The following is a 26,267-nucleotide window of genomic DNA, read 5'->3' as shown; positions in this document are numbered from 1 at the left end:
ATCCTTTCCAACAGATAGTTTTTGAAGAAGATCTTTCCCCAGGTGTTAGTATATTTACTTATTAACACTAATTTTCTGGTAAACAATTCATAGAAATGCTATAATTTTACATCAGATAGAAATATTGTAGAGATAATAACATCTAAGACAGCTATCATGCAGATTAAATGATTGTTCAAAGAGAGAAAATTCTTGAACCAAAATTACCATTCTTTTACTCCTTCAAACATTTCTTGAGTATAATCGTTCAGTTCCTAGGATAGATAGAGAAATGAATTGAATACTGTCCCTACTTTCAAGAAACTTATTTTCAGATAAGAAAGAGAGCTACGTCATTGCATGGACTCTCCACAGATTTGGGTTAGATCCATACACTGTCTTAATTCATCTTCATGATAGATTTATGAGGTAGGTGTTACTATTCTCATTTTTCAGGTCAAAAAAGATTTTATTCAATGAAAGGGTATTCTCTTCAAGTTAATGCTGTTAGCAAATTTTAGAAGTGGAATTTGACCATGGTCTGTTTATTTCTTCTGCCTCATAATTAGCCAAATCAATATTTAACAAAATTAGATAACAGAATTATGAATAAAGGATAATGGAGGACAGAGAAGGAACTAGTTGATTTTTTTCTTCAGATCAGTTTATAAACAGGAATTGAGAGGATGAAATGTTAAAAGCAGTGGCCCATAAAGTAGTGATTTTAATCGGTGTGCTATAGCACACTGGTGTACTGTGAGAAGATCTGAGGTGTGCTGTGAACATTTTTAAAGATCATTAATTAAATTATTTTCAGAAGAAGTTCAAAGCACAGAAAATACATATATATATATGTATATATTATCAACATAATTTAAGTGTGCTGTGGAAGTTTAAGTACAGGTTCAAGTGTGCTGTGAGATAAAAAATGTTGAAAAACACTGCAAGGAAGACCTAGTTGACAGTGTTTATAGAGGTCACTGAGCCTTTCCAGGAGTCCTTGTGTTTGGTGGGGCTACGACAGAGTTGTGTAGGTGAGTGTCCTATGTCAATGATCTCTACTGTCACTGCCAATTTGGTTTATGCTATCTATAAAGGAACATACAGAAAAGACTTTTTTTGGTTGGTCCTAGGTTCAAAATTCTGTCCTCTATGTAGAACCACTTCCGTAAGAAAGGCATAAATAAACTACTGTGGACATCCAGTAAACTTGTGTGTCCTTTGTTCCCTCTGTCGTGGCTGTTAACAACTCAATCTGCTGTCTGCCACTTGTTTGTTTTCTCTCAAGGCCTTGGGAAATTAACATTTCCATCCTCCAGTCACACAAGTAAGTATTTGTGTGGCACAGTAAGTATTTCATAAATAAAGGATGTAGGTATACCTACTGGCAACTGTAGGTATTTAAGAAATGTTTGTTGAATAAATGAGTGAATGAGTGAACCAATAATTTGTCCATGCACACAAATAGTAATAGCATGGATAACTAAATGTAGTGAGACCTTCAGCTTGGGTAATCAATGTCCATAGTCTTACCAAAATGTAATCAAGTTTCAAAGACTAAAACTACCTGCTCTAAATTAAAGAAACCATTAAACTTCTTCTGAACAAAAAGTAATTATTTCCTGCTCTATATTCGGAGCTCGTGATAATGCATTTTAAATAGAGCCCACTGAGTGTAGTTTTCATTTGTTATTTTTCTTGGTTTTAACCATCCGTTGTGTGCAAAGGCCTCTTAGAAAATTGAAAATAAAAGTCTCCCCTTACTGATTTTGTCATTTTCCATTTGTCAAACATTGATTTTCTCCCCCCTTGTGCATCCTAATGGAGGTTGAAATTAGTGTTCTCTTTGTTGTTATTGTTTACTTCTTATTTGCACACCATCATCATCATTCATCAAACTGCCAGGGAGCTCTGGGGATAGTGCCGGCCAGGTAACTAATGCGCTGAAGTCCTCGCAAGGACTATTTTGAATAGATTTTTGCTACAGCTTTGGCTCTTGCCTTTAGAATTTCTTTCTAGGAAAGATTTCAAATATAGTAAACAGGCCTGAAAATAACACTTTTTTAAGAGAAAAAAATAACTAAAACTACTCCTTTCAGATTTCTTTGATACTTTGAGTTATCGAGATTCAAAACAAAATACTCAGAGAGATTAAGGCACCTATTTATCTTCTACGAAAATATCTATGAGTCTAATGTGTCATGTACTCGGCCAGTCTGCTCTTTCTATTGGGACAGTGGAGGACGTGTTCCACGCTGCCCTCACTGGGACTTGTGAGGAGGATGTCACAGCAGCAGCAGCTGGAAAGGAAGCATCCTTCCAGTCAGCTGGGAAAAGGGTTGAGGGGGAGAGGCCATGAGACTTGGGTATGTGCTTGTTTCTTCCTTTGATTAAATTGACTATGAAATTCCCTCAACACTGCGAATAAATCTGGGAGAAGATAATTTCTCTAAGGGTAAGAATGCTAGTCTTTGAGGTAGAGCAGTACATTTGATCATGAGAAATGGGTTGTGATGAATTTGGAAGCAAAGAATGAAAAGAAGACAGACCAGTAGATACCATAATCATTAAAAAGCCAAACCAAACAACAGTGGCAGTGCTCTGCATGCTGTGACTTGCACCTGCCTGGAAGAGGGGGTGTCTTCCTCTCTGTGGTTTGGCTCTCTTGCTGGAAATGATTGATAGCTCATTGCTCTCTCATTCCCTCATGGATATCTGATAGTATATTTTGGATTGTGGAAGTTTTCTGTATTGTCTGATGTGATAGCTGCTAACCACATGTGGTTGTTGAATGTTGGAAATATGGATTGTGTGTCTGAGAAACTTGACTTTTTAATGTAATGTAATTTATTTATTTATTAAATCATGGCAGTGTACATTAATACTATCATGGGGTACAGTGTACTGTTTCTATATACAATTTAAAATACTTTCATCCAACTGGATAACACAGCCTTCATGTCCTTTTCTTAGTTATTGTGTTAAGACATTTATATTCTACATTTAGAGAGATTCACGTACCTTTATAGGATGAACCATAGGTGTGATCCAACCAATTACCCTCCCTCCACCCACCCTCCCACCTTGAATTTTTAATGTAATTTAATTGCAATTAATTAAAATTTTAATTTTAAGAGACGTATGTACCTAGTGTTCACCATACTGGAAATTGCAGTGATTGTGCAGGGATTAAAAGAGTCATGATAGCTTTGTTTTTCTTCCTAAAGTGTCCAGGTCTGTAAGCTGGGACTCGATTTCTTTCTATGTGCAAGCGCCATGTGTGGCGCCAACTATACAATTGATAAACAAGCTATAGTCTGCTTCCTAAAAATCTTACAGCCCGATCCTTTCTCACAACACTGGGCTGTTTACTAAGAAGCCTGAATAGACTGGAAGGTGTCTGATGAATGAAATAATACCCATCTCATTAAAACATTGAATATTTTAATGTTGAATATTAAAATACCCACTAAAATATTGAAGTGAATGGCAGACTATAATATAATAGAAAACAATGGTCTCACAGACAGTATGAGGCTTCATTACTAGAGGAATATATATTAAATTGTTTCTTCGTGGATAATTGAGACATTTCTAAAAACATTATTTAGGTAAAAGATGATATGGCTTCACCATTTCAGATCTGGTACCCTCTTTGTATCCTCAAATATTGTCAAATTCTGAAAAACTCACCAACCTGAGCCAAGATGGTTTTGAAGTCAAGCCCTGGGTTTGAATCCTGGATCGCCTAGTTTTTAGCTTTATTCCTTGAGCAAATCACCTATTCTTTCCAAACTTCATCGTTCTCATTTATAAATAGGGCTAATCTCATCTTTTTCATAGTGCTATTGGAAGAATTAAGTGAAGTGTTATAAATAATTTAGCTAGAACAATAATGACTGACACAGGACTAAATTCATTTAGTCTTCCTATCAACCTTGTAAGGGTACTGTTGTTATTCTAATTTTATTTCATGTATTTATTTATTTTGAGACAGAACTCACCCTGTTGCCCAGGGTAGATTCCTTTGCATCAGCCTTGTTCATAGCAACCTCAGACTTCTATGTGCAAGTGATCCTCCTGCCTCAGCCTCCTGAGTAGCTGGGACTATTGGCACCTACCATGATGCCTGGCCAATTTTCTGTTTTTAGTCCAGACAGGGTCTTGCTTTTGCTCAAGCTGGTCTTGAACTCCTGAACTCATGTGATTCTCCTGCCTCAGCCTCCCAGAGTGTTAGAATTATAGGCTCAAATTGCAGTGCTGGCCAAACATTAAATAAAAAAAAATTGCTAACTTATTTTTTCATAGTCCAATTAGCTATCATTCATTTGAAAGTTTCTGCTTTTCTGAAACCCCACTTACTATTGTGTCTCCTCCTTTTATAAACTGGAGTCTGGGCTGGATGAAGAGCATGTCACACAGGTAGATGAGATCACACGTAACGTCTGTGATGAGCCAGTAGCATGTGTTGCCTGGTGTTTGATAGGGAAAGAAGCAGCGCAGTGGGATAAGCCAGCAGTTCCAGTTGTAGGCAATGGTGACAAGAAGAAGCCACAGAAGGTAGAATCGATCTAGAAAAACAGCGACAGGAGTGATCCACACGGCATGAAACGAGCATGAGAAGAATGATCTTGCTTAGTTTGGTAAAGTTGGGGCACTACCCCGAAGAGATGAGAAATTTGCTATGCAAGGCTCTATGAAACATCCAGCATGATTCAGCCTCTAGATAAGGGAGCATCGGGCTTAATGAGAGATTTCAAGTGACCTTGTCAACTCTATGAACAGTGGCCTCCTAGAAAAGCAGCCATTCTGAATCTGTCGCCTGGGTAACTGCGCTTTGGATCAAGAAACGAGACCCCCAAGAAAAGTCAGAGGGACACTGCTCAGCAGCAGCAGGTGGTTAGTGAAGGGGCAGGAAGGGGAATGGGACTGAGTGGGGACAGAGAATCAGCCCATCAAGTCCATGTCCCTTCACACATGGCCTTCTTCTGCCACAGGAGGCCATGGGAGGGGATGAGTTCAATTAGATGCGTTCCCCAAGATGATGCCGTGGAAGAAGGCACAGTCATAATGATTTTTTTCCCTGGTGTTCGGTACATACTACTGAGCACTTGGGGGCCTTCTTTTCAAAGATAATTAGAGCAGGCCATGCCCCAGACTTTCTTTTAAATATAGCATGAATATTTTAATTCTTCACTGGAGAGGGGCAAATGGACCCTTTGCAGATTATATAATTGTAATTCTGATTTCTAGGTAGAGTCAGAATATGGGCTAGGAAAACCAGAAGCTGTCTATGACTTTGGATCGCAGGGGTTCTTGGTGATAGCCAGTCCTCCTACTGGGATAGTCCGCCCTTTGATGGTACCTGAGTACGAATCTATACTTTCTGGAAGCCTAATTCGCTTTAGGTACTCCGTCAGAGGCACCTCCTGGAATCGGCAGCACAGCAGGCTGTGGTAATGTTCTTTTGGTAGCTTAGTATCACTTTCTTGTGCTGATGATACAGCTGTGGGCTTTGCTTTACAGGACAGAAAAGAGGAAATCATTTTTAGAGGTTAAATTAGCTTAAAATGCAAAACCTTTAGATTTCTTAAAGTGGGAACACTTAAGAATCTTTCCCTTCGATATAGGCAGATGAGGTAAAAAAAAAAATCTTCATGACATTTGAATGTGGTGACATTTATTTTAACTTGTAGAGAAGATGCCAAAATGTGTATACATTTTAAGAAAGGAAAACCAATATTAAAATTGTAATATTCAATATATGCCAAGAACAATAGGTACCACTTGTAATTGCAGAAGTCACCCCCCCTTTTTTGGGGGGGGTAGTATGCTGTGACGTCATCTTAGCTCACAGCAACCTCAAACTCTTGGGCTCAAGCTTTCCTTCTGCCTCAGCCTCCACAGTAGCTGGGACTACCAGCACCCGCCAGGATGCCCAGCAAATTTTTCTGTTTTTTAGTAGAGACAGGATCTCACTCTTTCTCAGGTTGGTCTTGAACTTCTGAGCTCAAGGGATCCTCCTACCTCGGCCTCCCAGAGTACTAGGATTATAGCTGTGAGGCACCACATTCAGCGAGTATTACAAATTTAATACAGTTTCTTTTTTCAAGTGCTGTGGGTAGATGTCAACTGTTGCACAACAGTAAGAATGTACTGAATCCCCTGGAACTATATATTTAGAAATAATTAATAGGGTAAATTTTATGTTATGATGTTATGTGTATCTTACCAAAATAAAAAAATTAGAAAAAATGTGTTAAAAAATTAAACATAAAAAAAACCCTAGTCTTTTTTCCTTTCTTAAAATATGTATACATTTTTGTGGTGCCCACTGTATGTAAATGAAATATACATAAAACAAAGCGTCATGTTGTATACATAAATATATGACAAAAATAACATAAAATCTTAATGTTTATGAAAATGTGCAAGTAATGAAAACAAAGGAACTTGGGAATACAAGTGTCAAATAGAATATTTTAATTATAACCTCACTTCTCACATATTTTGGAGCATAAATACGGTCAGGGCTTCCCATCTACCCACATCAGAAACATGACAAATGCACATCATCCTACAGGGTTTAGATCGGAGCTGCTTCATCCTCACACCTGTTCTTCACGTTACAGGTAAATAAAGCTCAAAATATTGTTTTCAACATATTTTTATCAAACATAATGAGTGTGATTTATTTTAGCCTCTTTAAATAGAAACTGTTACATAGTACATAGTTTATTTTGAAAACCTACTTTCCCTCATGTAGAACCAGGAGGAAATCTTTATTCTTTTTCTACACACATATAAATGTTTTACATTCTATTCTTATCTTCTATTCTTTTTCTACACACATATAAATATTTTACATAGACATGATCATAGAATACATCATTTTCGTGCTTTATTGCACTTATTTTTTTCGCTTAAACATTTTTGTCCTTACTAGGAAGGTTGATAATCGTCTCCCCCCTTGTGGTTGGTTAGAGGATGTCCTTTTCTCTGTTGGATACACAAGTAGTATTCTTATATTTTTATAATGCACACGTTGAATATTATGAGTGTTCTTACTATTTCCAATGAAACTTACTATAGCAGGTACTGTTGGTGGCTCATGTATATGCCATGGGCCAGGAGGTCACCTGCAGAGGGCTCCCTGTGTCTCCATCTGAGGATGTTCCTGAGCAAGTTTACCCAAAGTGCTGAGGAGTTAACAGCAGCACCAACCAACTTCTTCCCCTTCCACAAGGATAATTCTTAGGTGTGATCCACACCACTTTTCAGCTGGAGCAAGCTCCACCAACCACAGCGATGGCCCTCTTCCTAATGCATCTTTACTGTCCTAACTTCCTTCTCCTCCACACCCACCTTCCTGGATCATTTTCAAAATAAACTATTTGTCCCTAAATCATTGCCTCAGGGTCTATTTTGGGAGGGGGACCCTGAAATAGTTGCAAAATACATGTCCTCCCATAACTTCTTCCTTCTTAGGACCTTGAGGGAATGATGCTTACCAGCTTGTGGGCTGGCTTCAGGTGAAGACAGATCTCCTTCTCCCAACTTTCTCTTGTAGACGACTGTTCTTTGACGCATTCTTTTCACCAGGTTGTGTAGCTGGGCATCAGCATACTTATTTATAACAGGGGCTCTGGGTGGTTTGCTTTCGGGGCTAAAAAAGGAAAAAAATAGTGATAGAGATGGGCCCTGAAGTACCTCCTATGAAGAAGAGGGATTAAGTCTTTTTATCTTCCTTCCATATTCAAAGCTATTAACTGTCTCTTTTTACAAGTCAATAGAGCAATTCAGAAATTAAGTTGAAGGGAAATAGTGATGGTGGAATCCAGATTTGTCATTGAAAACTTGGAATCCACAAGAATTCCTAACCACACTCGATGTTGCTGACTGTCATTACCCTGTGTCACTAGAAGTACAGTTAGAGCTGGCAAGGCAGGCAGAAATCTAAGATGGCCCAAGGTTTCCTGCCCCTTGGTGTACATCCCTGGCATACTCCTGGGGTCAGTGAATGTGGTGAGTTTTACTCCCAGAATTAGTTCATGTTATATGGCAGAGAGGATTTCAAGATAGGGAGATTATATAGGGCCTGAGCTAATCACAGGAGCTTTTAAAGCAGAGACTTTCTCCAGCTGCTGACAGAGCAGGAAGTCAGAGATTTGAAGCGCAAAAGGGATTTTATCTGAGGGGGCTGCCTGCTAAGTGCTGCATGGATCTTCTAGGAGGTGGAGAATGATCCCTGGCTAGCTGGCTAGAAGAACACAGGTGTCTTAGTGCTATGATCACAAGGAACTGAGATTTACCAATAATAGGAATGAGCTTGGAAGAAGATCTTTTCTCCTCAGCCTCCCATTGAGAATCTGGTTTGGCCGGGTTGACATCTTGATTTCAGACTTATGAAAGCAAAGAACCTGGCCCAGCCCACCTGGGCTGCTGACTGACAGACCTGACAGCTAATAGACAGGTGTCATGTTAAGCCAGTAAGTTTGTGGCATCTGTTATGCAGCAATAGGAAAATAATAGAGCTGATGTGTTTTCATGAACTTCCCTCATAAGAAAATGTACAGAACAGTACGGAGTATCGGGTATAACTTAGTGTGCGCAGAGCCCCCACTCTCTACCTTCCTCCTGATTTTGGATCTACACAGGCCCCTCTATTCACTCCTATTTCCACAGGTCTCTATCTGCCCTTTCCATCTCACTTCCACAGTGGAGTCTTTGAGTCCAGAATGATTTGTTTGAGCATGTCTGTGTTCAGTTCGAGGTGTTGGTAGGACCTTGTGGGTTAGGAGCTTGCCTGTGATACCCAGGAGGCATTAAGAAATACAGTTCTGGCAATGAGAGCTAGGTGGTCTCAGTGCATGTGGGATGCTTGAAGAGATATGTCCTCCTCCTCATCATAGACTGTAAAGTTCTCAAGTCTGGGGGATGTGTGTTTTCTTTATATTCCACAAGACCTCGCACAAGGTAGGCTTTTAATAAATGCTTATTGAACAAACAAACCTGCTATTCTAACCTTTTGTTTGAACTTATTTGATGTGTGTCAGTGCTTTAAAAAAATCTATAAAAAGCAAAGCTGAGGGTTGACGGATCGTTAACTATAAAGTCAGATATCTAAACTGTCAAATGCCCAATACAAGCCCCAAGACTGAAGGACGATATTTATTTCTTTTCCCTAGTTGTATATAAGCCCTAATTGACCACATAATGCCACTTAATCATACCAGTTTGTATTGTGAGAACTTATGGTTAAAATGCTGAAAATCATATCAGAAAGAATGCCAGAATTTGAGCTATATATCTGTATTTTAAACACTATACATTTTTATTTTTATGTTAATGGGAGCATTAATACGAGGTCTGATAATTGAGTTTGTGAGCTCATACTAGAAAAAGTGCCACATGCCTCATTGCTGAAATCACCATGGTCACCTTCGAGGTGCTCCCCTTGGGAAGCTATACATCAATACCAGCACCTAGTTCACCCTTAAAAGCAATTTTGGAACTCTTTTTCTGGAATGACCATCAGAGCTGTTATTATATGGCACAGAAAAACACCTGACAATAATAACAAATGCCTCTCAGCAAGCGATCTCTGCGTGTGAACACGAACCCAGCTGTGAGACACTGATAGAGCCATGTTATGAAATCTTACCAAGTTGTTACCAATGTAAGTGTTAGTGGAAATTCACTAACTGAATTGTCAGAACATGTATGACAATAGCTCTGAGGGTCGTTCCAGGACAAGGCTCCCGTAATTGCTGTGAAGGGTGGACTAAGTGCTGGTGTTGGCGCACAGCTTCTCAGGGGGAGGACTTCAAAGCGAAAGTAGTGACATTCAGCAGTGAGGCAGGTAGCACTTTTTCTAGGATAAGTTTGTGAACTTAATTGTCAGATTTTTTTTTTTGGCAGAGACAGAGTCTTACTTTATCGCCCTCGGTAGAGAGCCATGGTGTCACACAGCTCACAGCAACTTCCAACTCCTGGGCTTAGGTGATTCTCTTGCCTCAGCCTCCCGAGTAGCTGGGACTACAGGCACCCACCACAACGCCCAGCTATTTTTTTGTTGCAGTTCGGCCGGGGTCGCGTTTGAACCCGCCACCCTCGGTATATGGGGCCAGTGCCCTACCCACTGAGCCACAGGTGCCTCCCATTAATTGTCAGATTTTATATTCCCGTCTATTTTATCTTTTTCTTTTTCCCAGCTTCTTTGCTAGGATCCTGGCTTTTCTTCTCCTCTACCTATACATACACAGAATCTATGAATGTAATCTTCTTTAGGTAATTTTCTGAATGAACAGAAAAAGGCAAGTATAGATTAGGAAACATGTATGATGAGATAAAAACCAAAGGGGGTAGAAAAGGGCACCAGTGGCTATGCTCCACGTGAGCAGTATTTGATATGTCTCATTCACATTGCTAATAGTTATGTTTTTAAAGAATTCTCCTTCAGGGTGGCGCCTGTGGCTCAAGCAGTAGGGAGCTGGCCCCATATACTAGGGGTGTAGGGTGTTGGTGGGTTCAAGGCCAGCCCTGGCCAAAACTACAAAAAAAAAAAAAAATTCTTCTTCATAATTTCATGATGAAAGATCTGGCAAACACTAAGGATATTTTTATAGATTTTGATAAACATAGAAGGAAAGTCTTATTAGGTAGTCATCATTTATTGAGAAGAATGAGACTTTAAAACTCTATGTACCTATATGGAAGAATAAAGGATTAGTTATTGCTAGAAAAAGAATTATTTTGTAATATTTTGTAAAGGTATGGAGAAAATGGTTTCTTTTTAAGTTGATGAAAAAGAAAAGAATTATGGAAATAGTCTTCTTTTCAGAGGAATAGGCAAAATAAAAAATCATATAATTGACAAGCGTGGCCATAGAAGTTTTTGCCCTCCAGGAAAATGCTTCATAGTAAGATTGAGATGGGAGAGAATTTGGCCTTTTCCTCTCCATTATGTGGGGAAAAAATGTCCACAGTGAAATGTGAGATAGGAAAATGTATTTTTGGTCTGCAGTTGTACCCTGGAATGTAAGGAAATAAAATATATATGATGTGAATCCTCAAACGGGTTCTTTTAAAACTATTTGTGTTTGTAGGACTCTTAGAAAGTTTTTATGTATACTCCAGGATAATATATTCTTTGCTTTAAGATTCTTGCTTTAATATAATATGAAGTAATGACTAATTTTGATGATCGTGGTAAAACAGGTAGGTGGCCGTCAAGAATGAGTTCAGAGAGGTGATATTTGAGTTCAATCGTGAACGAGGAATGATACGCTGATAATATAAGGGAAGATGTTTAGGAAAAGGAAACAGACTTAGGAAGACATTCATTGCTGCTTTACGGAATACAATAAATATACTGTAACATGGCTTGAAATGTCAGCTGATACTGATGGGGAATGATAGCAGAATTCCAAGCAGAAAAGGGACATGATTAGCTACCCTTCAGACAAAATCATCAAAAAAGAAAGAAGATAAATTAGCTGTCGTAAGAAGGAAGTACAACTTGAGAAAGTTAAGTTAAAATACAGTATGAAACTCCAAATTTGCCCACTGGAATACGTTAAATAGTATATGCCAAAATTCACTCCCGCCTGGAAGCTCAGAATGTGATCTTATTTGGAAATACATTACTTTACAGATGTAGTTACTTATTTTAAGATGAAGTCATTCTGGAGTGTGGTGGGGTCTTAATGCAATGACTAGAGTCCTTATGAGAAGGTCAGGTGAAGATGACACCAGACGACAACAGAGGCAGAGATTGGAGCAACATGTTTATAAGCCAGGAAACACCAGGGATCACTGACAACCACTGGAAGCTGAGAGAGGGGTGTGGAGCAGACTCCCCCTCTGCTCCTTCAGGAGGACCAGCCTGGACTTCAGGCTTCTGGCATCTAGAAGTGTGAGAACAATACCCGTTGTTTTAAGCCACCCAGTTTGTGGTAGTTTGTTACAGCAGTCCTAGGAAACTAATAGAGCTAACTAAGTGGATGACTGTGGTACCACAGGGGCTACTCAGACGGAGAGAAATGTAAACACATTCAGTTTCATGTATGTTAAACTTGACACGAAAAGTGAGGGTTGAGGTCTCTTACCCTCGACAGTTGAGAATTTGGGTCTAGAAATCAGAAGGGAGGACAGAGCTGAAGATATTGAAGTAGAGGGGACTCGTCTGTCTAGAGGAGATGGTGGGAATTATACAGCGGCTGAAATTACTGTAAGAGTCTGAATAGAACAAGGAAAGACTGGGAGGCCACAGCCTTGTAATCAGCTGACATTTAAGGAGTAGCTTAAGCAAAGCGACTGAGAAGTAGCAATTAGAGGGGTAGGTCTAAGAGAAAAATGTCACAAAAATGTGAATGTAAGAGTCTGAAAAAGGAGGTCAGCGGCGTCTCGTGCTGCATACAAAGTGAAGGCGAGAGGAAGACTTTACTTACAGTGAGTTAAAATTTTGGCTAGACCTGGTGGCTCATGTCTGTAATCTTGCACTCTGGGAGACCGAGGTGGGTGGATTGCTTGAGCTCAGGAGTTCCAAAGCAGCCTGAGCAAGAGTGAGACCTCATCTATACTAAAAATAGAAAAATTAGCCAGGCAGGTGCCTGTAGTTCCAGCTACTTGAGGTGCTGAAGGAAGGGGATGGCTTGAGCCTGAGAGTTTGAGGTTGCTATGAGCTGTGACAATGCCATGGCATGCTAGCCAGAGCTACAGAATGAGACTATGTCTGAAAAAGCAATTCTATTAGTAATCTTTAAGAATACTGGTTAGGACACATATAATGCCATCACATTTTGCTGTTTTCTCCCTATTTATATTAGTAAGTATTTTGTAGAAAAGGTATGTAGAATCTACTTTTGCTCTCTAAATAATATTTTGGATTTCCATTCATTATTTTCTTTTGCAAACTTTGCTAGATTCCTCTTACTTCTTAAGTATTAATTCATTTTTCAGTGACTTACCTCATCTTTCAAAAATCCCAATTGGTTAAAGTCTTTTAAAGTTGCTCATTTTATTTTGTTTAATAATACACCGAGTTACACAGAGACTATTATTCTAATTTGGAAAGTTTTGTGGGGAGGGAAAAGCAGGTCCTTTTTCTTTTGCTGTGTTTGGGAAACAATCAATGATAAACTCAGATAGCTGCCCTCAGAAATTACCTTTGTTGTTGTTGTTGTTGTTGTTTTTTTTTTGAGACAGAGTCTCATTCAGTCACCACAGGATTGAGGGCCGTAGTGTCATCGGTCACAGCAACTTCAAACTCTTGGGCTCAAGCAATCCTCTTGCCTCAGCCTCCCTAGTAGCTGGGACTACAGGCTCCTGCCACAACGCCCAGCTGTTTTTTTCTTTTAGAGACAAGGGTCTTGCTCTTGCTCAGGCTGGTCTTGAACTCATAAGCACAGCAATCCTCCCACCTGGTTTCCCAGAGTGCTGGAATTACAGGCATGTGCCACCGTGCCTGGCCCACAAATTATCTTTGAAGAAAAAACCCTGCTTTGAATAGTGAACACTTTCAGTGGAATAATTTTCCAAATGAAAATAATTAAAAATAGCAAAAATTTATTATTTTTGTCAAAGTGTGTGGCATATTTGGTTAAGTTCTATCTATACTGTCTCAAGTTTATAGGTTATAAATTTAAAGTAAATTTGGACAGTATAGAGATAACTTAACCAAGTCTCACTTTACCCCTTTCTCATACCTGCTTTACCCCTAAATGCTATGAAGATTTTGAGTTGTTTATCATATTCCGCTTGTGCATATGGTATTGTTTGTACACATTAGTTTGTACATATGGTAATGCACATATGGATATTATGATGCACAGTTTCTGAATCTAAATTATTCTTGATCTGTCTAGAACAGGCTACAGTGCATTGATGGCTCCAAAGCTCGTTTGTGCGACTCCTGTTAGCAGCGTACTCTCTAGAGAGTTTCTTTTGTTCATCTGTTAAGCATTAGAGCATAATATTTATTTTTACTGTTAGTGAATCACATTCTAATGGTCCATAAACATAGTGGTAACTAACCCTATTAACAGTTAGGCAATTATTTTAAAATTAAAGTAATGAAAAAGTTATAATAATATTATCATAGATTGTATTCATAAGACACATATGCACACATACGTGGGTATGTACAAACTCACCAGCTCACCTAACTGACGGCCACCCTTCCCGAATCTTAACCCCACTGGAAAAAGAATGAATAAACATATCAATATAAATGCAAAATAATCATAATACAGTACAGTACATTGCAACATACATTTTAAATTCCCTAACAGTTTTAGGTGTTTTATTTTGAAAATAAGTAAGAAACAAGTAGGGTGAATATGATTTTTACCATTTTCTTTTTTCTGTAGAGTATCAGCCAGAGTCAAAGACTGTATTCACATGTTGCTGAACATTGGTGTTATGGGAAAGTCCTGAGGTTTATTTTGAACATCTCATTCATTTATTCAACAGATATTTATTGTGCACTTAATAGAAAATGTTGTATATTCATCCTGAAGATTCTTTAGTTGATATTCTTCTTTCATTTTATGCACACCCGTACATTTGTTCTTACTTATTAGCTGGTTCTAAGTAAATTGATGTTATCTATATTTAACTGACATAGACTGATATGTTAAAGTCCTATCTTCCAATGTAACTGTATTTGGAGTTAGGGTCTTTAGGGAGGTAATTAAGGTTAATTGAAGCTATAAGATTGGGCCCTAATCTGCTAAGACTCGACTTCTTTTTTTTTTTTTTTTTTTTTAGAAGATATACACAAAAATTTATATATTATACAATTATATATTTATATATAAATTTACATATGCATAAATATATATACTTTTTTTTTTTAACAGAGCGTCACTTTGCCACCCTTGGTAGAGTGCCATGGTGTCAAAGCTACCAACAACTTCAAACTCTTGGGCTCAAGCAATTCTCACAGCCTCCCAAGTAGCTGAGACAACGGGTGCCCACCACAATGTTGGGCTATTTTTAGAGACAGAGTCTCACTGTTGCTCAGGCTGGTTTTGAACTCCTGAGCTCAGGCCATCCTCCTGCCTTGGCCTTCCTGAGTGTTAGGATTACATGCGTGAGCCACTGTGCCCAGCAAAACTGAACTTCTTAGGAGAGGAAGGGACACTTTCTTTGCACACACTGAAGAAAGAACATGTGAGAAATAGAGCAAGGAAGTGGACAGCTACAGACCAGAAGAGAGGCTGCACCAGAGCACCAACCCTACAACACCTGGCCCTTGCCCCTGTAGTTTCCCAATCTATGAGAACATAAATTTCTGTTGTTTAAGACACTCAGTCTATGATATTTTGTTATGACGTCCTGAGTAGACTAATCTGGATTACATACATATCAAGGAAAAAAAGGGTAATGCTATTTTAAGAAGCAAGTAGAAAGTTAGATAAAAATATTAGACTGAATGCCATAAATCCCTGGAAATGGCAGGAAAAAGTCTAAAAAATTACAATGCACAAAATCAAGACATTGCTTCTAATAAACCAGGAAACCTGAGAAGTTTCTGAAAGACAGAAGTCATGTGGGTGCATATGTTAAGTCATTTAATGCTCAAAATTGTGAAGTGCTCAGAACAATGATGTCATTGTCACTATTTGTAAAGAAAACCACTGCCCCAAATACTCACAGAAGTTTGTTGCAAAGTGCAAGGGTTCTGGGAGCATTCTACCATTAGAGGGAGTGGATATAGGGGGCCAAAAGGGATCACAGACAACCTTTAGGATGGTCACACAGGGAACCACCCTTGAAGCAGGAGGTTCAAGGGTGAAGGAGGTTGCCCTTCTTCCCACCAAACCTGCACTGAGTGGATGGATGCAGATGCAACTTTCTCCAGGAAGGGGAGGGGATTTGGACTGGAGAAGCAGAGCCAAGTGGATGGCAAAACTCAGCACGAGTGGGGGACTCCATGCGTGACAATGAGTTAGTGTTATACTCCTCTGGGCAGTGTTTTTCCCCCCACAATAATTGTACAAAGAATGCTAAATCTATAACATCCTCTATAGCAATGGCCTATCAAAGTGTGGCATAAAGATGGTAGGTAGAGTGAGAGGGGCTTGGGGGGAGTAATCTTTCTCACATATAGGCAATAGACGGGTATATTGTTTATAGGGAATTAAAAAAAAAACCCAAACAACCAAGAGTTGGCCTGATTTCTTTTCTCACCATATACCAATAATTCTTAACAATGTTGATGGTAAAATGCTTCTGCCCTCACAATCACTCCTTACTGTCCCAGCTGTGTCCATCATGATTCTAAACCAGTTATAGGTGATTTTAAGTGCAAAGGTGATCAACCGAGCCAAAAATTACCAAATGATTGCACAAAATCAATAATGTGAGAAGCAGTAAAGAAAACAAAAAGGAAAACTAATACCTAAGGACAAAGAATTAATAAAACATAATAATTTTGAAAAAGATTTACATTTTCATAAAGATAAGAGATATTTATTTTATGTTAATTGGGATAGATTATTGTAAAAGAGGGCCAGTTAGAGACTTGGAGAGGAAATATTTGCTTATCCAAAAACCAAACATAAAATAATAACAATAAAAACAAAAAAAGAGATACGAGATAAACTAAAACTTCAGAATGGACACAAGTGACGGAGGAATTAGGGAGCTGAAGAATTCTCCCAGAAAGTAACACAGGAAAACAGGTATAAAATCATGCAAAAAAAAGGAAAGAAAGGATTAAAGTTAAGACAGGGAAGAAAGGCATTGAGATAGATCCGGAAGTTCTAACAGCTGTATAAGTTCCTAAAAGCGACAACAGAGAAATTTGAAGAGCTCGATTAGGCGAAGAATCCATAGAGAAACATTATGGAGAGCTGAAGAAATGCACAAACTTCAGATTCAAAGAGGTCACCCAAGGTGAATGAGATGAGTAAGGGAAATACTCAAACCTAACACACTGTCAGAGATGGCAGAACAATAACATTAAAGAGAAAAAGTCTAAGACCTTTTAGGGCTGGAAAAAAATCCCAATTGCATTAAACATACCAACATTAGATTGGTATCAGATTTCTCACTGACAACACTGGACACTAGAAGCTAATGAAGTAATATCTCAAAATTTCCAAGGGTAACTGAATTTCCCTCGAACTCCATGCTACCAAAACCCTATATAAGGTTACCTTTCAGCTTTACTCAGGGAGACTTTACCTTCCAAAGACAACTCTCCCTTAGAAAGTAGATAATTAAATTGTTATGTCTGCTACCGAGTGGTGGCCTCTTCCTTTAACAGTAGGAATATAATTTAAATGGTGAGAAGGCTTATAAAGAGTAAATAGAGGGAGGAGTGGGAGTTTTGTTAGTGTAGAATGTAGAGCTCAGATAAAAGCTGTATTGAGAAATTCGGTTTCGTCTTTTAGGCTAACCGAGATCCTCTGAATCTAAATTTTGTGAGCTAAATTTTGAAAGCACACGCAGAAGAGATATATGGTATTTCTATAGGTCAGGCTGTGGGCCTACTTACCTACATACCTGTCCTGTGTGAGAACTTTCCCTGAGAAGTAATCTGCGCCCAGATGGACTTAACCGCAGGAGAGAGGAAAAAATCTAGACAAAGGCAAGTCCAGGCTTCCTGCCTTCGAGGCAAAACAGTCCCAACTACTACGAAAATATGGAGGATGAATGACTTGGGTTCTGTCCAATTAGTTTAACAACTTCTCTCGAAATCTGGCAGGGGATTAATGGAACCACTTCAGTTCCCCAGGACAAACGGCCATGACCCTGAGGCTGCTTTGTCGTTGGCTTGGCAGCAGTCTGTGTGGCGAAGTTCTGGAGGTGGAGGCAGGGCCTCTTCCACAGGGATGCCAGCGGGGATGTGTGTGCACAGCTCCTGCCCAGGAGGGCTTCCCTGCAGAGGGCATCAATGACCTAAATGCAAAGGGAGGGAATTTGTAGAAAGAGGGAAACCAAGGCTGTCTGAATCAAAGCAAAATCAAACATGAGCCTAGAGAAACACAGAGGGAAAGAGCACAGAAGGTAATCAGAGGAGGGAAGAGAGAAGGAGTCGTAGTGCCAACAGTCAGACGTGCAGAGTAAGGTCATGCTTCTGTACACCAAAGGATAGGAGTTGAGGACAGAAGCCTCAACTCTGGGGCCTGTGTGCGGTGAGGTCAGCTTTTAGATCCCGGGAGCACCAGGTTTCCACTCCCTGATCATCTAGGGAAGTTCACTGTCTTGCTGAGCAAAATTCTTGAATAGATTCTTCCTTAAGAGTGAGCAGTAAATGGTTATCAGGAATATACTTTTTTGTTTGGAAATATTTACACAGTTTTTTCCCTCTGAAAGTATATAGAGGGGCATCATTTATATTCCAGGTGGAGAATTAACTAATAAAGAAAGAACAGAGAATGAATATTCAGTTTGATGTTGAAATAAAAGAGAGGGCATGCATATATTTAAGGCATACTACGAGTGCCAAATTAATTGCTGCTTCTTTTTCTTCTTCTTCTAAATAAAGAGCCAGAAGGAGACACTGAGTTGATCTAAAGCACTAAAGAGCTAAACTAAAGATACAGCGAAGAAGGTGGCTGAGCATGTGCGTGAAATTTAAATAATTTTTGACCTTCAAATCACCAAACGAAAGGATGAAGAGGTGTCTATTCGAAGTACATTAATGCAAAAGAGCAAGATGAAATTAAGTTGCTGAAACCTACGGAAACTCAGTGGGAGAACTGTGCTAGTAGTCCATATTGAAACTTTTCTTAAGATGCAAGCTGACAGTAACAACGTTCCTTCTTCCTTCATTATTGCATTTTCATGAAGAAATTTGTACTGACTTGGCCACTGCCATAGTCTTGACTGCCGCCAGTCATCTCCTGTTGGGGCCAGACCTCTAAGACATTCCTTCCACGGACTGATTTTTGACAAAGGTACAAAAGCAATTCAAAGGAGGAAGGAAGGGGTAGCCTTTCAACAAATGGTGTGAGACAATTGAATATCCACGGGCAAAAGAGTGAACTTCAACTTAAACCTCATACTTTCATGAAAGTTAATTCAAAGTAGATCATGGACTTAAATGGAAAACACAAAACTTTCAGAAAAAAATAGGAGAAAATCTTCTTGACCTGGGGTTGGCAAAGAACTCTTAAATTTGATACCAAAATCATGGTCCATAAAAGGGGCAAAAAATAAATTAAATCTGATCAAAATTAGAAGCTTTTGTTTTGTGAAGGACTCTGTTGAGAGGATGAAAAGACAAGCACTGGGAGGAGAGAGCCTACTGGAGACCCCACAGGCTGGGGAGCACAGTGCTGCATATGATTCTCACAGGTTCGATGAGATGAGTTTTGTTACGTCTCTTTCAGATGAACTAACTGAAGCCCAACTTACCTGCCTGAAAAACCACACATGCATATAGATGGTAGAAGGTTATAAGTGAATGATTATTTTGATTGTTATTATTTTAAGGCAAGATCTTGCTATTATTGTACAGGTTAGAGTATAGTGATATCATCATAGCTCACTGCAACTTCAAATTCCTGGGCCCAAGGGATACTCCTGCCTGAGCCTCCCAAATAGCCCGGACCACCACATTAGCTAATTTTTCACATGTATTTATTTATTATTATTTTTTGGAGGGAGGGGATCTTGTTATGTTGTCCAGGCTGGTCTTGAACTCCTGGTCTCACGTGATCCTATCACCTCCCAAAGTGCTAAGATTATAGGTGTGAGCCACTATACCCTACCCTGTTATGTTATAAGCAAATTATAACAGAACTAGCAGAAGAGAAAAACAAAGATAATTAGAATTTAATGTTTTTTGAGCTCTAAAAGATGAGCATTTTGGTTTTAAGAGGCCAAACTAGTCTCCTACTGAATATCGTCTCTTGAAAAGTAGAGAATATTTGGAGTACAAGGAACACAGCTAAATGAGAATGTTATTTGGGTTTTGTTTGAGCAAGCTGTGCTGAGAGGTGAATTTATTAATATTTAAACTGAATGACACTAACTTAGCCTTAGTTTGCTTAAATGTAAAATAATGCTAATATTTTACAGAGGAGAATAATATGATAAGTCATGGGAAACGATTTTGAATCTTTAAGAGGAGACTTTTCAGAGAGGCAGGCTACTCTCCTGATGAACATTGTCATCAACTTTTACAGTCAAAATTACTTACCAGGTCTTGTGCAAATAATTTGTATAGCCTGTCACATACTGTATTACACTGAATATTCAATTCGAATACCCTAGTTTCTGAAGGGCATAGCAACACCCAGCTATAAAACTTACTCATAAATCACATGGGCATGGTTGAGGAAGCGCACCATGTCACTTTTTTGTAGTCAGTACAGATCTTAGACGTGCCTCACAAATTTTTATGTAAATCAGGGACATCAATAGTCATATCAATTTGCATTTGCAACTTGAGTCTTCTTAGTCAATGTGACAGAATCACCTTATTGGCCACAAGCAAACTGCAAAAGCAATGTAAAAGAGATTACATCCCTAGAGTATTGCAGACTCCCTATACATCTGTTCTTTTATATTTGGTATTTGAGAAGATGAGGTCATTTTCAGCAGAACTGTGCATAAATCCTTTTGGAAACTCAAATTTATGTTTGGCTTTCTAGTAACAGCCTGAACTCGGGGCGTTCTGCAATTGATGAGAAGTTGGGATTACCAAGGTTCCTGTTATGCTACCTGTAGTACTAGGTTTATAAACTTGCTCAGGTGATATGATGTTTGTCATAAAGGGTTTCAATGTGAGTATGGTGACATTGGAAGCAAAATATATATCATGGCTCCATAACTCAAGATAGGTATATTGATGTTGTATGTGAACATTAGATATTTGCCTTTGCTTGTGATCGGGGAAATTTAAGTTTTGTAGTGGCAGGAATTTATATAATTTCTTTGTCCCAAAACAACAGATGCCTGAGTGGATGTGGAGAGGATAGAACTCTTATACACTGTTGGTGGGACTGAAAACTGTACCATCTCCATGGAAAGTAGGGTGGAGATACTGCAAAGAACTAAAACTGGACCCACCATTGGATCTAGCAATCCCACTATGGGTAGGTTCTCAGAGAAAAAAAGAGACATTTTATAAAAAAGACACTTGCATGAGAATGTTTATAGAAACACAATTCACAATCTCAAAGATGTGGTAACAACCCAAGTGTTCATTAATACAAGAATGGATTAATAAAAACTGTGATATATGTATGCCATGGAGTACTACTCAGCCATAAAAAGCATCTATTATCTTTTGTAACAACTTGCATGGAACCAGGGACCATTCTTCTAAGTGAAGCATTGCAAGAATGGAAAAATAAACACCACATATACTCAACACCAAATTGGAACTAGCAGATCAACACATACGGAAATAAAACTCAATGGAAATCAAGTAGGTAGGAGGCAGGCTGGGTAAATTTATACTTAATGAGTTCAGTGCACACTTCTGGGTGAAGGACGCGCTGATAACTTTGACTTAAAATGTATGAAAGTAAATTATGAAGTGAAAGCATGTGTACCCATGTAATATTCTGAAATAAAAATTTTTTTATTTTTAAGAAAAATTTCAAAAATTGTGAATTCTAATTTCAATGTAGGGTCTTCTGTGAAGGATCCTGAAACTTAAATTTTATTAACTTCATAGTAATCTCTGTAAGTGTTAAAGATGAGTTCAGAACAGCTCAGCATTTTAAATTCTATCACCCATAGGTACCTCTTCATATTCAGTATGATGGCTTTAAAAAGAAAATAAACACTAGGCATTGGTAAAGTTGTGGAGTAACTGAAACCTTCATACTTCCTACATCGCTGGGAATATAAGATGGTCATATTCCCATAGTCACTGAACTGTGGCAAATGGTTTGTTGGTCCTTCAAAAAGCATTATTGTATAATGTTCATAATAGCAGTATTCCCAGTAGCCAAAAAGTGCATGTCACCCCAATATCCATGATTGGAGAAATGGATAAACAATCTGTAGTACAAACACACAATGGAATATTATTCAGCAATATAAAAGAATGAAGTACTGATAATATATACTACAACGTGGATGAACCTTGAAAACAGTATGCTAAATAAAAGTAGCCTGACACAAAATGTCCCATATTATGATTCCATTTATATGAAATATCCATAATGAACAAGTCTATGTAGTCAGAATGTAGATTTGTGGACACCAGGAATGGCAGATGCAGACATTGGGGAGAAACTTTTTAAAGGGTAAAATATTTTACTTTAGAGTGATGAAAACTTTTTGGAACTAGGTAGAAGTGGTGGATGCACAACGTAAATGTGCTAAGTAAATGCTACTAAAGTTTTCACTTTAAAATGCTTAATTTTATGTCATATGAATTTCCATTCAATCAATTATTTTAAAAAACCCACCATCATTCATTAACTCCAAAAACATTTATTGATGTATTTAGCCTTTGACCAAGAGCTGGAGATACAATGTCGGAAGACCTTGCTCCCAAAGAGCAGAGCATTGTGTGACATTCACAATGAGTGATAAAGGAATTGTCAGTCAACTTTCCAAAAGTAAATGGGGCTTGGGATTATTGTGAAGTTGTAGATGGGTTTAAGTCACGAAGGGACTACAAAGCAAGAGAAAGAACAGTATCATGGGGATATGAAGGAGTCTGGATGTCCTGGGAAGTTAAAGAGAGAACCAGGAGGGAAATATTTTGGGTGGTGTTTGCCTTTTCATTCTCTCAACTGGGCAGATTTTTATTGTGAACTCCAAGTAATATGCTGCTCTATAAATTTCATACACTCATCCTCAATTTGTTCTCTAAAACTGCATGGCATAAATCTAACCCCTCAGTATCTGCTGACCATCATCATCTCCCTCCCATCACGAGCCCTCACGTTCCGTGTTACTGAGGATGTGTCTGTGTATTGAGACCCTGTCACTAACCCTGAACTTCCTTCCTCTGGAGGCGCTCCATTTTGTCAGAGGTCCTTTGAAGAAGTGACACCAGTTGAAAGCAACGTTCTGCTGACCTGCTTTGATTAACACAAGTAAGAGTGGTCTATACGCTCTGCACTTGTATTGTTTTTTGTTTTAGATTAGTCAAGCCCCAATATTGGCTTATAACTGAGTCACTTTCCTTAACTAAGTTTTCTAGCTCTTTTTGATATGGCTCTCCCTGGGTCAAGCAGTTGAGTATTTAAAAGTTCTGTTCTGAACTCTCCATATCTCTCTGGTAAACTTTGAACAATATTTTAATTTCATTTTTCATGAATATCAGAATAACCCCATAAAGGAGGCTACTCAAACGTGACTATCCTCTTTTTCAGATGGAGAAATGGAGGATATGGCAGATTAAAAGATTTTTCCAAGTTTGCAAGAACAGAAATCCAAAAAGTAGGGAATAGAATCAAGTTCTTATCACAAATATGTTGACTGTCGTATCATATTTTCCTTTATTTATGGATTTGGAATTTGCATTGCCTATGACTTTACCTTGGTCCTGACAAAAAATGTTGAGTTGCACAATATAAAAATACAGAATCTGTAGTTGTATCTTTAGAAATAAGGTAAACACTAATTCATTTATTAAAATTCAATAGGTACATTTGTTTCGCTGTCTATGAATTCACTAAACACACGTCTACATTTGTGTAAAAAGATATAACACATTTTCAAATTCTAATCTAAAATGAGGTTAATTTGACTTGTTTTAGCAAAAGCCATTTATTATTCAGGAACCATCATTTTATTTTGTTCAAAATTTATGTTTAACAATTCCTTCTATATAGTGCCCTGTCAGGTGGCAACATAATGTTTGATCTATAGTTTCCATGTTCTACATATATCATATCTGTCTTTGAAAATTAATTCATTTGCTCATTTTTATCCAACAGATTCAAATCATTTGCAAATGAAATTCCTTCCAGATGTCATTTGTTATTTAGATGTTCTTTGTAAACCAAATACAAATATCAATTTCATTAGGGCAAAATGACACTCTTGAATCCACTTGTGTGTGACTATTATTATTATGATTTTATAATCTAAAGTAAGTAATTCTCTTTAAAGAGAGGCATAGAAGGCATATTTCAAGCTTGTACTTGGTGGAGGCCGTCCCTGGGGCAAGGACAGCTTTATACAAAGATAGAGAAGGCAATTGCCTGTGGAGTTTGAGTCCTAGTTCCATTTCCTCCCTAGCATTCCCCTGCGTTTGATGATATTCAGAATTTCTGCATAGGGGAAAAGCTTTTCTTTCCACTATTAGAATTAGGCTTAACTTGCTTTTTGGAGAGGTAGCATATAATTTATGCTAGCATATAAATTACCAAGATTGTTTTATTTCCTGAAGCAGATTTAGGTGACTGGGGGTGGTTACTGGGAAGGGTAAGGAGTAGCATGTTAGATGGAGGAGGTATTAAGAGGTTGGGATTTCCTGTGTGAGGGGATAAGAGGGGGTTGAAAATGAGGAAGAAAAGCACTGTCAGGTGAAATCAAGGTCTCCGTGGGTCATGATGATAGATCACCAAACTGTTAAACTCTTTCATAGTTTAACGCTGGATTACCTTAGATGGCAGCAGGTATACAATTAAGGAAATGAAGGTAGTTTGTCCATGAAAATATTTCTCTCTTCTCTCATACCTCCTTTACCTGCTTGAACTTTCTCTTTCTGGACTTTTCCTGGCATGTCTCCCCGCCCCCCCCTTATTTAGTATAAGCCTTAGTATTATTCACACAAACTCATTAAAGGCAGAAAATAAGTTTGAGATCCCCTAGTCTATCTGGGCATGTGTTTATTGTCCCAAGGGCTGGGTTTATTTTTTTTGTTCAGCTAATGTCAGTTTTTTTTACAGTTAGTAATCAATGACAGACGAGGTGATGGTTTGGGTATGCTTTTACATTTTAAAAGTTAGTAAGGTGGCATACTCCACAATTTGATTTTTTCCTGAAAGCATGTTTTGTTTTTTTTTTTCTCTTTTTTTCACATTTTATTATGTCTAAAATCAGGATGAGCCTTACCTTTTTTTTTTTTTTTTTTTTATTGAATGGTAACTGTGTACATTGATGCACTTTGGGGGTACAGTGTGGTGTTTTCATACACAATCCAAGACACTTCCATCAAACTGGTTAACATAGCCTTCATGTAACTTTCTTAGTTATTATGTCAAAACATTCATATTCTACTCATAGAAAGATTCACTTGTACCCTTGCGAGATGAACCACAGAAGTGAACCCTCGAATCCCTCTCCCTCCCCCCTCTCCCCCCTCCCTCCCCCCTCCTGAAAGCATGTTTTTAAGCTCCTTGCAATTTGAACCTCTTTGTCTACCCCATCTATTGCAACTTAGTATCATATTGGAAATTATAGTAGAATTGTAAGATCATTTTCATTATTATATTGCTGTAATGATAGTTTATTTTTTATGATCAGTAATTGAAATATAGATATATTTCTCTACTTTACAAACAAACAATAGAATTAAGACTACCAAATGTCAGTATATTGAATATGAGTACCGTTTTGAATGAATCGTTTGTTAGTACTTATGGATTCTTGTTGGATATTACATACGCTGCTGGCCCACAATAATGTTTTGACATCCACAATAATCAATGAAAGGAAAAACTGCTGAAAGCTTTCAAGTCTTTCATTGTCTGAAAACTGCGGTTAGTTTGGATAGAAGTTCAGTTTCCCATATTTTTAATCTCACTGTGTTAGATCCCTTTTACTAAATTTATGGGGTTGTCATAGTATTTTATTTGAACAACGCTCGGAGTCTTCTAATCTCAGCAGGTGGCGAATCCTTTAATCTTCTCAGTCTTTCTAAGAGGAGAGTGGGTTGGAACCCTCACATGCAGTTCATCTCCTTTCCTTCCTCTTTCCTGTCCCTCCTCTTCCCTCCTCCCCACCTTTTAATCTCTTTCATTCTTTTTTCTCTTGGTTTCAATGCAAATCAAGCCCCCCCACCAAAACGGCAAGAACTCCCATAAAGTTTTAATAGGGTAAATTTCTTATTTTAGTAATAGAAGACACTTAATTTTTATACTTTTTTATTGCAACTTCAAAGAAAGGAGGTCTAAGCATTTCCCGAACTAATTAATACAGAATAAGAGCAACGTTGGATGAAAAGCAATCTATTTTACGGGGTTATTTCACTTTACTAACACATACATCTAAAGCTCTTTGTGCTTTCCCCCCCTCTATTTGTAGGTGGTTAACTTATTTTATCTGAGGCATTTGTGTGACATCTTAGAAATTATTAAAGTATATTGCCCGCCATTTTCAAACACTTCATCGACTCACCATCATTGAAT

At 38.2% G+C, this 26,267-nt stretch overlaps 1 protein-coding gene across 1 annotated transcript in view; it reads right to left on the bottom strand.

Annotated features, from left to right (window-relative positions):
* CNGB3 (cyclic nucleotide gated channel beta 3) overlaps positions 1-26,267 on the bottom strand; it is a 128,807-nt gene that overhangs the window by 73,993 nt on the left and 28,547 nt on the right. The window contains exons 3-5 of the mRNA XM_012809635.1: positions 7,491-7,645; positions 5,345-5,497; positions 4,342-4,550 (exon numbers count right to left, since the gene is read on the bottom strand). Of these exons, the coding sequence (XP_012665089.1) occupies positions 4,342-4,550; positions 5,345-5,497; positions 7,491-7,645 (517 nt within the window). The remainder of the gene's footprint in view (positions 1-4,341; positions 4,551-5,344; positions 5,498-7,490; positions 7,646-26,267) is intronic.

The sequence above is a fragment of the Otolemur garnettii genome, unplaced genomic scaffold (genome assembly GCF_000181295.1).
Source record: "Otolemur garnettii isolate 467f Iridium unplaced genomic scaffold, OtoGar3 scaffold00004, whole genome shotgun sequence".
NCBI classification, from domain to species: Eukaryota; Metazoa; Chordata; class Mammalia; order Primates; family Galagidae; genus Otolemur; species Otolemur garnettii.
This window is presented reverse-complemented; position numbering and strand designations above follow the sequence as displayed.